The sequence below is a fragment of the Melanotaenia boesemani genome, chromosome 6, assembly GCF_017639745.1.
Source record: "Melanotaenia boesemani isolate fMelBoe1 chromosome 6, fMelBoe1.pri, whole genome shotgun sequence".
Taxonomy (NCBI): Eukaryota; Metazoa; Chordata; class Actinopteri; order Atheriniformes; family Melanotaeniidae; genus Melanotaenia; species Melanotaenia boesemani.
Genome location: NC_055687.1, coordinates 7,411,420 through 7,425,508, shown reverse-complemented (window position 1 = coordinate 7,425,508; position 14,089 = coordinate 7,411,420). Strand labels below are relative to the sequence as shown.

General features: G+C 38.9%; 1 protein-coding gene across 7 annotated transcripts in view; it reads left to right on the top strand.

The window, feature by feature from the left end:
• Positions 1 to 8,357, top strand: part of LOC121641335 (DNA-binding protein SATB1) — a 60,108-nt gene extending 51,751 nt beyond the window's left edge. For all 7 annotated transcript variants that reach the window (XM_041987421.1, XM_041987420.1, XM_041987419.1 and 4 more), the window contains 2 exons: positions 2,793 to 2,999; positions 5,465 to 8,357. In XM_041987421.1, coding sequence (XP_041843355.1) covers positions 2,793 to 2,999; positions 5,465 to 6,082 — 825 coding nt within the window. In that variant the 3' untranslated portion in view covers positions 6,083 to 8,357. The remainder of the gene's footprint in view (positions 1 to 2,792; positions 3,000 to 5,464) is intronic.
• Positions 8,358 to 14,089: the final 5,732 nt, after the last annotated feature.

Sequence of the window (14,089 nt, the reverse complement as noted above, 5' to 3'; positions counted from 1 at the left end):
GTTCAGCCAATGCCTTTTTTGTGGCATGTGATTTTTCCTTCAGCCCTCTTTATAAAAAGCTAAACACCGACTCAAGAACATTTGAAACGGTCAAACACAGGCAGAAAAAAAAAAACATTCACACTTGTGAACTAATAAACTCTCTGTACTTTATTTCATCAAATGGACTTCCTGGCATTGAAATGGAGTTCACGTCGCGCCTTTGTTTGATTGGCTCTGCTACTTTGGGTTTAATCCTGCTGGTTTGGGGAGTGTTTGAGTTGGATTACTCCATCGTTGGGCTGGGGTACTGTTTCTCTGGCTTTGACAAGATGGTGTATGGTGGTTTGTGAGTGTGTGTGTGTGTGTGTGTTCTTCAATACCGAATCAGCTGAAACCACAGACAGCCCAACTGGAGCGCCGTCCAAATCCCTCTGCATGCAAATTAAAAACGCAACAATAAACGTGGCAAAGGAACAAGGTGGGCACGCAGGCTTTATGGCCCCCTCTACTCACCCTCCCTCCTCCCCACCTCTCCCTTTCTCTCTCCTTCGTTCTCGTTTACTCTTAATGTCTCTTCCCCCACTCGGCTTCCTCTAAAAGCCCTCCTGGGTTTGATGTGGCTTATGGGAGGAGTTGGAACAGGGGACAACCAAACTGCTGAGTTATCTCCTGCATGCAGTGTGGCGGCGTGGCTCTGCCCTCTGTGTGTGTGTTGAGGTGTGTGTGTGTGTGGCTGTGTGTCTGTGTGCAGACCAGCAGCACGGTGTAATCCTGTGGAAATGAAAGGTGCTGCCGCGCACTGGCCGGGAGATTACAGCGTCGCTCTGTCACACTGCCAGGACACACTACCCGACTGAGACAGCAGCACACACACTCACACACTTCGCTGCTTCTCTTTGACGCTTTTCCTCCTTGGCCATCCCTTCTTTTTTCATCCATTCTTGTTTCTTTTCACTTCTCTTGCAGCTTCAGCAGAGTTTCATGCCCACCTCACCACTAACTCCCCTTTGCTCTCCCACACAACTCCTCAGTGTGTTATTTCCTTTAATTCACACACTCACACACTGGCCTGTGTAGGGTTTGGTCATCCTGTCTGTCCATGGCACTCGGCTTCTAAAGAGTCCCCAGTTTGTTACTCAGTTCAGTGAACAAACACACTTTTATGACTGTATCTGCCTTTCAAACTGGCTTTAAAGCCGGCTTTTAAAGTTAGTTATTCTTTATTTTTTATTCTATATTTTAGTAATTTAATTTCAACTAGTGTACTTTTGGCATAGATAGCAGATATTTAGTTTATTTTGTTGTAAGGTTGTGTAAGCAATCAGAGCACTCTCAGCTTGGAGAGGTAGGGAGGACCTTGGAGCATGAAGCTAAGCTAAAAGCTCCTGTTGCTGCTCCAAGCTTTGGCTTCTTTTAGAGTAGAATAGAATAGAAATACTTTATTAATCCCTTCGGAGAGCCCTCAGGGAAATTTTTAGATATCAGAGCAGATTATGTGTGTGGTTACAAACAAGTGACAGCTACTCAGAGCAAAGCCATGAGAAAAAGCTCATTTTTCCATGTAAAACAACCAAAATCTTATATCTATTTAATTTTGAACCAACTTTGTTTTTATAGTTTTACTTCACAGAGGTACAAACCGACTCCACATGAAATTTTTTTAGACCAAAACATGTCCCTATTCTAAGAAGCAATCAGCTTGGCTTCAGTGTCCAAACATCCCCTGATTCTTCGAAGAAAGAGTCTCTGCACACTAACTGCTCTCAAGTCCTTCATACAAATAATCCAAACCCTAATAAAAGATATCCCACCCAAATAAAACATCAGTTAAATAAATGAGTAATTCATTAAAATGAGACTGAGTATATGATGTGAACTGTCTTTGAAAGACTGATTATGCACTTTAATCAAAGCACATTATAGCTTCATTTATCTGAATACATGTTTTTACACAAGATTTTTACTTTAAGGAAATCTAATGCAAAACTCATTGTTTTCTACACGAGATTTTGATGTAAACATCTTATCTTGATAGATTTAATCAGGGATAAACAAAAACTCCACAAAATTCCACCCGATATAATCCTGTTATTATCACACAGTTTCTCTGAACTAATATTTGTTTATTTAGTTGTATGTCATGTTGCGCATGTTGAAGTATTTGTACTGTGGCTGACATTTACTGACATGACACAAGTGAATTAAGACGTGACATCAGCTCATCACTGAACCCTTTAATCACAACAGTCAGACTTGTGTGTTTTATTTATCAAATAAAGCTTTTTTTTATATATAGTTGTGAAAGTCCCATCTTGTCTCAGCTCTGTGTTTCATGGCCCTCTGCTGGATATTTTCAAACATGGGAGTCACTTGCTCCCTCCCAAGGGTGCTGCTCAATATGCACTCAGTATGCCAGTGTGTGCTTCTTGTCACATTAAATTGTTCCACCCTGCTGTGCTGCTTGACCTTGGCTAATTCACATCTTCATCTTCAGCTGTGGAACAAAGACACACTGACTGCAGGTGCACTGTTGTCACCCAGCGGTGTCTTTTTTTTTAAGTGTGTAGTTTTCTTTTTCCTCTTTTATCTATGTACAACATATTCCTCATTTGTTTTGATTAATTAAACACAAACGGTGTTGCATTGGATTTTTATTCCTGTTTAAGTACTTTTATTCTTCATGAAGAAGCAGAATATTTAAACATCTTTAGAAGCAGTGAAGTTGACTATTTAAATACTCTGATGTAAAATAAAGAATTTCTCTCCTTCTTTTTCTTTCTGTCCCATTCTCCAAACTTTGTTTTTTCCAGGGCTGGCTCTGTGAGCTGCTGCGTTGGAAGGAGGACCCATCTCCGGAAAACCGGACACTGTGGGAGAACCTCTCCATGATCCGACGCTTCCTGAGCCTCTCCCAGGCCGAACGCGACGCCATCTACGAGCAGGAGAGCAGCGCCGGCCAGCAGCACCACAACGAGCGGCCGCCACACCTGATACACGTTTCCAGCGACCAGCTTCAGGTAAGCATGATGGTCACCCCCTACCCCCTTTAAATAATTTTAACCCTTTCAATGCCAACTGATTACTTTGTCACTATTGTTATTTTTTAAGACAAAAATATCCTTTAAAGTGACATTAAACCCCCACTTTCTAACCATGTAGCTATTACAAAATATAATCTTGCATTTTGTGGTGATAAGGTTTCATTTTTGAGATAAGTAGTAAAATGTAATTTTTACTGACATATTTAAACCTCATTAAAAATGTAATTATACTGATATTAAACATTATAGGTCTATGCATAAAATGTTGTTAGTGAAATTTAGAGTTGAATTGTAATAACTTGTGAAGAGAAAAACTTTCTTATAGAAAAATAATGGCATTTTCACACATCTAAAATAATGGCAAGAGGAAGAATTTTCCCAAACGGACAAAAATGCATTGCATTAACATTTCAACCAAACATTAAATACAGTAAATAAAAAATAGACCTACCATACAAAAATAATTAAATAAACTAAATCTGTGCAGTGTCTGGTCTAAACACAGCTGTCTGTTATACTTGAGTTTGAGGCATAATTGAGCAGAACAGACCACTGGGATATTCTGGGTGGGGTTGGCATAGGCTCTGATCATTTATTCTAATCAATATATCAGTTTGTATGTTTATATCTGTTAACATTGTTCATGGGTGACATGTTACATGTAGCTGTCTTGTTCAGAGTATTACAAAATCAATTCAGCTAAAATGACAATATTTTATATTTTGGTGCCCTGCATGCATGGTAGGAACAGTCCGTTGCTCTGGAAACGGTCATTATGAGCCACAAAACCAGGCAAAAACATTTTCATAGTGTAAAAATGCTGATTTGTTTTCTAAAAGACAAAAGAAATAGAATATGTACATGCATATGGCTGCATTTTAATGCTTCTACTCATTATTCACACTTTGAATTGGACTGTTGTATAAAAGTTTACATTAAAAGGCTAAATAATTAATCTGACATGGTACTGACAATGGAAATTATTACTCATTACACCCTAAATGAATGTATACAGGATCCATGAGACACAAAAACAGTCTTGATAATCCTCGGCTTACCCTATCCTACAAGTCTGTAAAAAGCAAATAAGTAAAAAACATAATTTTCCTCCTTTCATGTATTCTTAACTAATATTCTTGGAAAATGGATAAACAACACTTAGGAGTTATAATGAACACTTGTAAATTAGAACCACAGCAACACTTCAAAGTTCCCACTTTTCAGCGAAAGCCATTTCAAAGATATGATTAGGCTGAACTTATTTAACAGAGCTGCTTTATACGAGACATCTGGCGTATGAATAGAAAATAACACACAGCCTCAGCTAACGGTAGAAACATCTTAATGAAGTACAATAATACTTCTATTAAAAGTCCGTGCCACAGCTGACTGGTTGATTAGTTATTTGGTTACTTGGATACATGGCCACTTTCACAAAGGCTCTCATTTACTGGATATAAATAAGGTAATAGGATTTCTCTTACAAATCAGTTTCAGCAGCAGATATGGAATGAGGGAGTTTTGTGCATACTTTGCATGCAAACAGAAATGCTTGTAGATGGATAAAATAGGATTATTTCTGATTTAATGCTGCAGTTCTGCACTGTCCATAAAAGACCAGTGTTTAAATATTTTGTGCCTCTCTTTCACTAACGTGATACATTAGCCAAATTATCTCGCATTTGCTCAACGAGAACTATCATAGCTCCGTATATTGGTACAGTAAAATCACATCTTTGGGTGCATTTATGCAGCTGGCAGGCAGAGTCCCTGTAAAGTGCTGTTTTCCAAACTTGATTATGAAACACCTATCTACAGTGTCTGACTCAGAAATGAAAATAAAAGAGCACCCATTTTGTGGGGTCAATAGGGACCACGAGTTGCCCACTCTTTCTCCCTCTCCAGCCACACAATGAGACATTTTACGAGTAATGTGTCATGTGTTTATACTAACGGGACTCTGACGGCAAAGTGAAAGGCATCGATAGCATTCTCACACTGCAGCAAATCAGCCAGACCATCGCTACGTGAATTGTATGCAGGGAGCTTGTTTATTGCTGCCTGGCAATAGAGACTGATAAGCAGGACAGGATATAATGGAGCGACCAGTTTCCCTCCGAGTTCCCACTGTGTGTGCAGCTGCTTGTGTCTGTTGAGCTCATGAGCGTCTCTTTGAGTGTTTCTGTTCCCTCTGCCACCACAAAGACAAACACAATCTCCCACTACCAAAAAAGGGAAAAAGTCATATCTGCAGAACTGATTACATTCAGTGAGATATTACATGGAAAATTCCTTCAACCGAGTGCCTGTTCTTCACACAGCAGGGCCCATTTTTCCTCACAGCTCAATTGATTTTAATGAAAGGCCTTATTAAGGTTGCGATAAGTGTTCGCTGATAACATCCCCATCTCCTTTCTCTTCCCTTCGTTTTCCCACTACAGGCTCAGCTGCCTCAGACACAGCAGCACCAGCCCTCCTTGTCCCTCCACCCCTCCCAACCCCTTTTATCCCAGCAGCCCTTACAGCAACAGCAACCCACCACCGGACCCCGATTGCCACCACGTCAGCCCTCTACCGCCTCTCCGGCCGAAACAGAGGACGAGGGCAGCCGCATAGGGAGCATCAAATCCCGCACCAGCGGAGGGAAGATCTCGCTGGAGGCCCTGGGCATCCTGCAGAGCTTCATCCAGGACGTGGGCCTCTACCCCGACGAGGAGGCCATTCACACCCTCTCGGCTCAGCTGGACTTGCCCAAACTCACTATCATCAAGTTCTTCCAGAACCAGCGCTTCTACGTCAATCATCCGGTCAAGGCCCTTAAGGAGCCCAGTAACAACAACAGCATGGCAGCCAACACCAACACCAGCAGCAGCAGCAGCAGCGGCAGCAGCCCCGCCTTCGAGGAGGAGCTGACAGACTTCAGGGAGAGCGGAGAGCTGCTGAAGGAGCTGGATGAGAGCACGCAGACCAACAGCACCATCTTCTCCATAAAGATCGAAGAGCAGCTGGCTCGAGGCGCCGAGGCCCAGTCGGCGTTGGAGCATGAGGTCAAAGAGTAGGACTTAACCCTCCACCATCGTCTCGTCATGTACTCCGAGTTTTCTCATGCACACACAGACTGATGACTGTGCTGCATATAATGCTGCGGCAGACACAAAAACACCACACTGCAAACACGGAAAAGTAGTGTTCTCAGTCAGAACGGCACCCAGACTGAACGAGGAGTGTTTATAACATATGAAACTTACAGGCTATGTAAGACACACACTGGAAAGCCCATTTCAGACTCAGTAAAACAAGGACTACTTTTTGGATTTTGTAAAACTTGTATTATTTACTGTAAAGACTTATGCATCATTTAAATAATCTGCACAAAAAAAAATATTCTGAGTATGTTGCCGTGGATATTTGCTGACTGCACTCTATGTATGTTGTTTTACACTGACTATCTTTTTTTGAACTACTGATTATATTCTAAAGAAAAAAAAAAGTTCCCCTGGAGTTTGCTAGGACTTTGATAGGTGTTTACGTATGTGATGTTTAACTGGATTTTTTTTAAAAATAGCAAATGAAATCAAGGACCAAGCAGTTGTCAAGGCCTTAATTATGAGGTATCAAGTCTGGAAGCCTGCTGGCAGATAAGTTATTCTTTTAAAAAGAGCATAATGTAATTATGGATCACTCCAAACTTTGGAACGCAATCACCCAGCCCAGGTGCATCTCTGAGAATAGCTCAGTCTTTACTTATTTGTTAGGGAAGAAATATAAATATATAAATATATATATATAGACATTATATTGTAACTGTAAAAAAAGACAAAAAAGAAAAAAATAGTCTTAAAGAAACTATGCCAACAAATGCCTTGTACTATACGGCACTGCCGATGTTAGATTATTTTGCAAAACCTTTGTCACTGTAACTCTGAATTGCCACACAGTTAGAAATGTGAATGACACAATGTTTATGTTGTCCGTTATTTATTTGCAGTTCATGCAGTGTTTTTGATGTAATTACTTTTTTTATTTTAAACGTTTTGTCACGTGGCGCTTATTTCCTTACTCCTTTTTTTTCTATTTATAAATGTAATTTCAATGGGCAGTAAAAACAAAAAGTGTCTTAAACGTTTTAAATGGAGAAATGTGCTTTAAAGGTTGCCTATAAAGTGCTGTATGTCGAGCAACTCATGCTACAAGCTTCACGATTAATGTTGTATGCAATTTTTACTATCATGCAAATAAGCTTAGGTAAAATGACTAACCTATAGAACACCTTAGAAAGAAAAAATATGCAATCTGTGTAAAAGAAAAAGTGGATGTCTGCGATGCGTCTTCCTTTGGTTAATGATCCAATTCAAAAGGCTTCTTATGTATAAATCTCCTGTACAAAAGTGTTTCTTTTTTATGAGTTAATTTCAATAAGAACACCAGTTATTTTGTTACGACTGACTGTTTTATAAGTGTTTCTCGGTTCGTCTCTGCAGAAATGTTCTAACTAGAAGTGGTTATCGATTGTTTAAATTACACAATTAAACTGTTTGTATTGTACCACAGATTTCTTGGCATTAACTTGACCAGACTCTTTTGGCCTCAGAGGGGTTTTTGTCGCCTCTGGAAACAAAGGATGAGACAATGTGAATTGTTTTTAAAAGCTACTGCTGAGAGAAAACCAGCTGACTCGTTTTAGCTGAGGTCACTGAACACATGTTGTTTGTAATAACTGTAAATATCACATCTTATGAATCATTGATTGTTTATTATTGTAAATATATTTGAAGTTTGTGTAAGAGCTCACCGTACAAAACTGAATTCAACGTTCTGTTGTGCCTCTTCCTCTCAGACCGACTGTACCTGGGCGCATCTACTGCATCTTCACTTCTACTACTGAGTGTATCTGAAACACCTGTGAAATCTGAAATAAATAAAAATGTGAGGTGTGAACACCTGGAACGGCAAAGCCCACTACGAGGAGTTAAGATCTGAAACAGCGCAGGTGTCCTGACCTCGCTGTGAACCCCAGGTGAGGACAGGTGTCTGCACCTTTAGGAAATTACCCTCACCTGTTAACACCCTGAGAAACGTGCCAGCCTACCTGCCTGGGCCAGCATTCCCTTGACATTCTACTTTTTCCTTTTCTTCTTTTCTTTCCACGAATAAAAAGCCAGAGTGTAACGTGTGTGTGTTCAGAGGAAAACACAAATATCGTTGACGTGTGAGACGCTCGGGATGATTCATGCTGTTTGTCAGAGGTGATGATCAGAGGGGAAAAGATGTGCGTTAGGAGGTGAAAAACTGATTACCACATGTCTTGAAATAAAGAGGCAACATTAAGCTTCATTATTTCTTGATTTTTTTTCTGTTTCTTCGGCGTTACAAATGGCTTACTGACAATCAGAGGTGCCAACAAACAATAGCAACTCCAGCATTTTATCATTATCACTGTTTTCAGAAGGATCAGCCATGTTTGCCTCAGCCTTACCAAAGGTTTTTCCACCCAGATGGCTAATACTTCTCTGGAACAGTAGTTCCCAGTACAGAGGGTGAAGGAAAAAAAATTCTAAAATGGGATAACGGGATTACAAAACCTGTTACAAACAGCTGTAGAGCGTTTTCAGCAGACATGGCCTCTAAACCAGCAATCCCCAACCCTGGTCCTCAAGGCCCACTATCATGCAGATCTCAGATGTCTCTGCTGCAACACACATTATTCAAGTTAAATGGTTCTCCGGCAAGCTCTGCACAAGTCTGCTAATGAGCCATTAATTTTAGTCAGGTGTGTTGAAGCAGGGAAACCTTGAATGTCTGCAGGACAGTGGGCCTTGAGGACCGGACTTGGGGATCCCTGCTCTAAAGGTTACGACTGCAGTTCAACAGCAGAAAGTGAGTCCTCATAAGGAGACGTACCAGCTTTCTCAGCACAACTTTGAAAGATTTTCCCACACATGAAAATAGAAATGATTAAAAAGAGACTGATGAATCACTGATACCCCGAGCTGTTACATTTTTTAAAATAAAATTACCAAGCTGTACAAAGCAGTGTATATCATGCTGCAGCGCACCAACAAGAAAAAAGAAACTCGAAGATAAAGTATCTGCTTGTGATATTTGTAGAAATCCTCAGTGTCTAAGCAAATAAACAGCTCCCCACATGAAGGTTTCAGTTGACGCACACGGGTGGTGAGGGCAGGCGTGGAGAGACTGAGGTCAAAATAAAGTTTCATTTTTAGGCACTGAGATTCAAAGGTATGTTTGTTTTGGTCGTCAGGAGGTACTCGGCTGCAAGGACAGACACAGAGGATGTTACACATGAGCTGAAGCAATCCTGCAGGTGATAATCTGACCAAAAAAAGCTTCTTTTTGCTGGAAATATCCATACAAAACTGTATGAAAGCATTTATACCACACATGAGAAACAACACTCAACACATTCATTACATTTCCATCTTATTAAAACAGTAAGATATGTGTGTTAAACATATATAAAAAATAAATACATGAAGACATTTATATTGGGTGTGTGGTAACCTAGTGCAGCTTTTCCCAAACTAAACGAGTCCCAAGATAATTTCGGGGAGTTGTCAGATCATTGTAAAAGAAATAAATTGGGGTTTTTTATTAGGGCTGTCAAAATGAAGGCATTAATGCAGAGAAATTAATCTGTGAAATGAATGCATTCATTAATGCATAAACAGCAAAGTTGTTACTCATTCCATATTAAAAATCCAAATTTGGCATTTTATCAGCGAGAGAAGCTGATTTTGTGCATATAGGTGTTTTGTTTTAAAACTTAGACCCAAACCTACCAAAAAAACACTTTATCCTCCTTATTTATTAAGTTCCTGATATTTTTCAAGCCTTACATTTAGTATTCTTACCATCAGGTGTCCAGAAGCAAAGTTATCCCAGGTGCTATTTATTTTATTTTTTATTTATTTTAACCTTTATTTAAAAGGCAGCATTAAAAAAAACAGTTACATAAGTTACCCAGTTAAAACTCACAAAAGACAAGTAAAAAGACAAAAGATATACTTACAAGCAAATTATAAAAAGCAAGTGCATGTTGTGGTATTGGCCTCAAGAATTCCCAGTTTGAATTAAAAGCGCTCTATGCAGGTAACTCAGTTTCCAGTCTTTCTACTACTGGCCTAGTGGTTACAGAGGTAGACCTGGGTCTGGAGGATCTGTGTTCAAGCCCCCAAATGCTCTCTGGATGCTGACAAATATCAGCCCACTGCACTCTAGTAAAATTTACTACAGATGGGTAACATGCATAGCTTAGTTTCCCAATAAGCATTAATAAAAATTATTAATATTATTATTTAATAAGTCTCAGCAGGTGGAGCCAGGTTGCTCCACTGAGTGAGGCCATCACCCCCACCTGCAGATCAGAGTTTGGTTTCACTGAGCAGCTTCCTTCTTAAAAATGTTTTAAGTGCTGCGTTTTTAAAGACAAAGCAGCTCAGATGAACATCAGTTAATCCAAAAATTTGAATCTCACATAGCCAGGATGCACATCTGTGATATGGACATGTTTAAAGAACGCACAACGTACACGCTCCACTAACCGCAATCCCCCAGAGTACTCATGAAGATGTCAATCAAAACGTAAACATCTCCACATTATAGAATTTAAAGGGAATTTGACTTCATGGATGCAGATTTTAAGTGTATCTGCCATGAAAATGATGGTGTTTCAAGTTTGAAGATGAAGGTCTGAAAGTGTCTCGCTGTGTAAACCAGGACTGTTGCTCTGTCCTTCGCAGACCTCATCAGCCACAACATTCAGTAACTACACAAATATTCACAGCATCATGAGGTGGTGTAACTTATTTCTGACTGCAGGGAGGAATTTAGCTAATCTGCCATATAACATGAGGTTAAACCTGTTCTCTTGAGAAACATTTCCCCCCAAAATGAGATGAGGAGCATCTGAAGAATCCTAGAACAAGAAGCGTTTTTAGGGAAATGTGATTAGCTTAAACCACAAGCTGGTTTCAGCTGCTGAATATTTTTGTAATTTAGCGTGCTTCGACATATATTGAAACTTTGTGGCATAAAGGTTTAGCACAAAGATCACCAACTCCGGTCCTGCAGACACCGGCTCTTCAGGACTGGAGTTGGTGATCCTTGGTTTAGCCCTAACCATTGCAGGGTGTTAACGCCCAGCGGCATCGGCCTTCCAAAGACAAGCAAGCATTATTAGGCACATGCACTTCAGTGGCTTGAAGTAGCTGAGTATGAGTTTCTGAACCAGGGATTAATACTCCGCTGTGACTCTTATACTTTGAGTTAAACCTTTAATTAATTGTCTGAGGTTTGTGCTCAATTTTAATGATAAAGTTAATGTGACGTGGGCTCTGAGTTGTAACCAAAAAAAAACCAAAAAAAAAAAAAAACAGCTGATTTGGGGTTGAAATGTTGCCTGATTCCATGTCTGTGTTCCAGCCTAGTACAAATTGCCAGATGATGATTGTGCAAAATTATAGCAGCTCGGGTGGGTTCTAATGTGCTACAGCACCAGTGTTACTTAATAAACTCACTGGTCGAGGCAAACATATAACAATTCTTCCTAAAAGCTGCTAAACAAGGCAGAGTAAGTTTACTTGTACAGTACAATTCATGTACAAGACAATTCAAGATAAGACATTACAGCAGGGCGCAGATGAAGCATTAAAAGAATAAAAGAAATTAGCAAAAAACAAAAAGCTGAAGCAATAAGATCAAATGCAAGAAACAAAAGTTACTGTTTAAGAAAAGAACAGTTGTTTTGATAAAAGGCAGTAAAAAAAAAAATAAAATAAAAAATAATCTAAAAAATCTTGATTTAAAGCAGCCGAGTTTCAGCAGACATATATATGTATATATTAGTGCTGGGCACGTTAATGCGTTAACGCTTTAATCGCGCGTTAATGCAACTCTTTTATTAACGGCGTTAATTTTTTTAATCGCTCTTTAATTTTTTATTTTTTTTTCCTGGCCGCTGGCTTTGATGACAGAAACATGGCGTCCATGTCTCTCTTCCCTGCTGCAGCGGTGCGTCTGACGTGATCGGGAGAGAGCGGGTTTATTAAAATGAAGAGATGTTTTCTGTCTGGAACAGGAAGAAGAAAAAAAGAACCAACGTTTCTCTTTGTCAAAATACATGCAGATGGACAGAACATCGTAATTTTTGGATGGGAAACTTTTTCATTATTATTATTTTTTTTTAATAAATGCGGTTTTAATTTATGCAAGACAGCAAAGGTAAGACATGCTTTCTGACTTTTATAAACGTGCAGCATAAATCGGGTCTTCTTCTACCTTTGGTTCGGTGAATCTTGGTCGTAGCGAGATGAAACTTCCAGCTGTGGAATCTGTGAGATGTGAGCTTTCAGTAGAGGAGTTGTTGGTTCGTGTTCATGCCGTGGGGTGGACACGGGGAGACATCATTTGTGTTTACATATTTTTTGGACTTTGTGCAGCTGCTCTTTAAATTATTTGTTGTTTTAACTGTGTTTGTTGGTGATATAAATGGTTTTACTGAGCTGGTAGCTGAGATTCTGGACTTTCTGTGGATACCACACATGTTTATAGTTACATCTACAGACCTGACGCTACACCCAGAACGAGATGTTAACCCCTTAACTCCCGGTAGCGGAGGCTGAAAATGAAAGTTTACAGACATTATAGGCCAGAAATCTGGATAATGAAGCAGTGAAGGTGCATGGATGGAAGTTATTGTGCATATATTGAATATTTCTCTCTCCTCACCATCTAGAAGCTGTGAAATTCTAATCCTGCTTTCTGTCTGTTCACCTGATGCTGATATTCATCACATATTGTTCCTTCTGTGTTTAGAAGGAAGCAGCTTCAAATTCATCCTGCTGACTTTCTGCCTTTTAGTTAGTAAATCCTAAACATTTCATCCTTCTTTCTCATAAATATTTGATTTTATAAATATATACGAAGAAATATTTTATCTGAAAATTGCTGCTAAACCTGTTTGTCCAAAGAGCCATTTTTCCCTCAGCCAGCTAAATAAAACTACTTTAGAGACGCAAATGTTACGAGACTTTTCAAAAAGGCAAGTTAATATATATTTTTAATGAAGAGCCACCATAGGATGTTTGTTATTTTTGAAGAACCACCTTTTTATTTCCATTTTTAAGGTTTTAAAATAAAGAAAAACATAAAACCTTTATAAAAAAAAAAACAGGATAGACAGAATTTCTGCTAAGGAATGTAGATATTTGTGGAAAATGATGTAAAAGAAAGGAAAAAAAGTCCATGGTTTCCAACCTAATGACAAGAAAGATAGATTTAAAAAAAATATTTTAGCCACGTATTTAGAGGCATTGTGGAAGGTCCAGAGAGACACTTGCAGCTCCAGAGTTGCAGGTTGGAGACCCCTGATGTATTGATTTTTTAAAGGAAAGAGAAATTTTGCGCGTAACGATGCGATTAATCGCAGCATGTCATGCGATTAATCGCGATTAAAAATTTTAATCGTTGCCCAGTACTAATATATATATATATATATATATATATATATATATATATATATATATATATATATATATATATTATTGGCCAAGTGTAAAAAATTAACTATTGACTGCTGTTGCACACGGTGTAACACAGTATGTGTAATTGAATGCATTTTATAGTAGATCTTGAATTTTGTTCTGCTTCACTTTATCAGATTTGGCCTTTGTGATATAATGTTCACATATTGTTCTATGATTTGGTAGAAGTTTGGAGCTGCAGCTGCATCATTCCAGAGATATTTACATTCATCATTAGTGTTTTTTTCTTTTTTTTTTCAGGGATGCCTGAAACTTTTTCATTTGTATTGTGTACATCTTTTTTCATTCTTCACTAATAAGACATACTGATATTTACACATCTTGACAAATCTCCCTTAATTATGACTCCAAAAGTGTTCAAACAGACCTTGTGGCTGCAGAGATATTCTCATTTCATTGTAGGTATACCGTTTTCAAGAAGAGGCCTAAAAATAAGTACAGGGCTCAATGGGTTAATTGATTTAATTTCTTTTGATGTAGCACATACCACCTGATAGTATATCA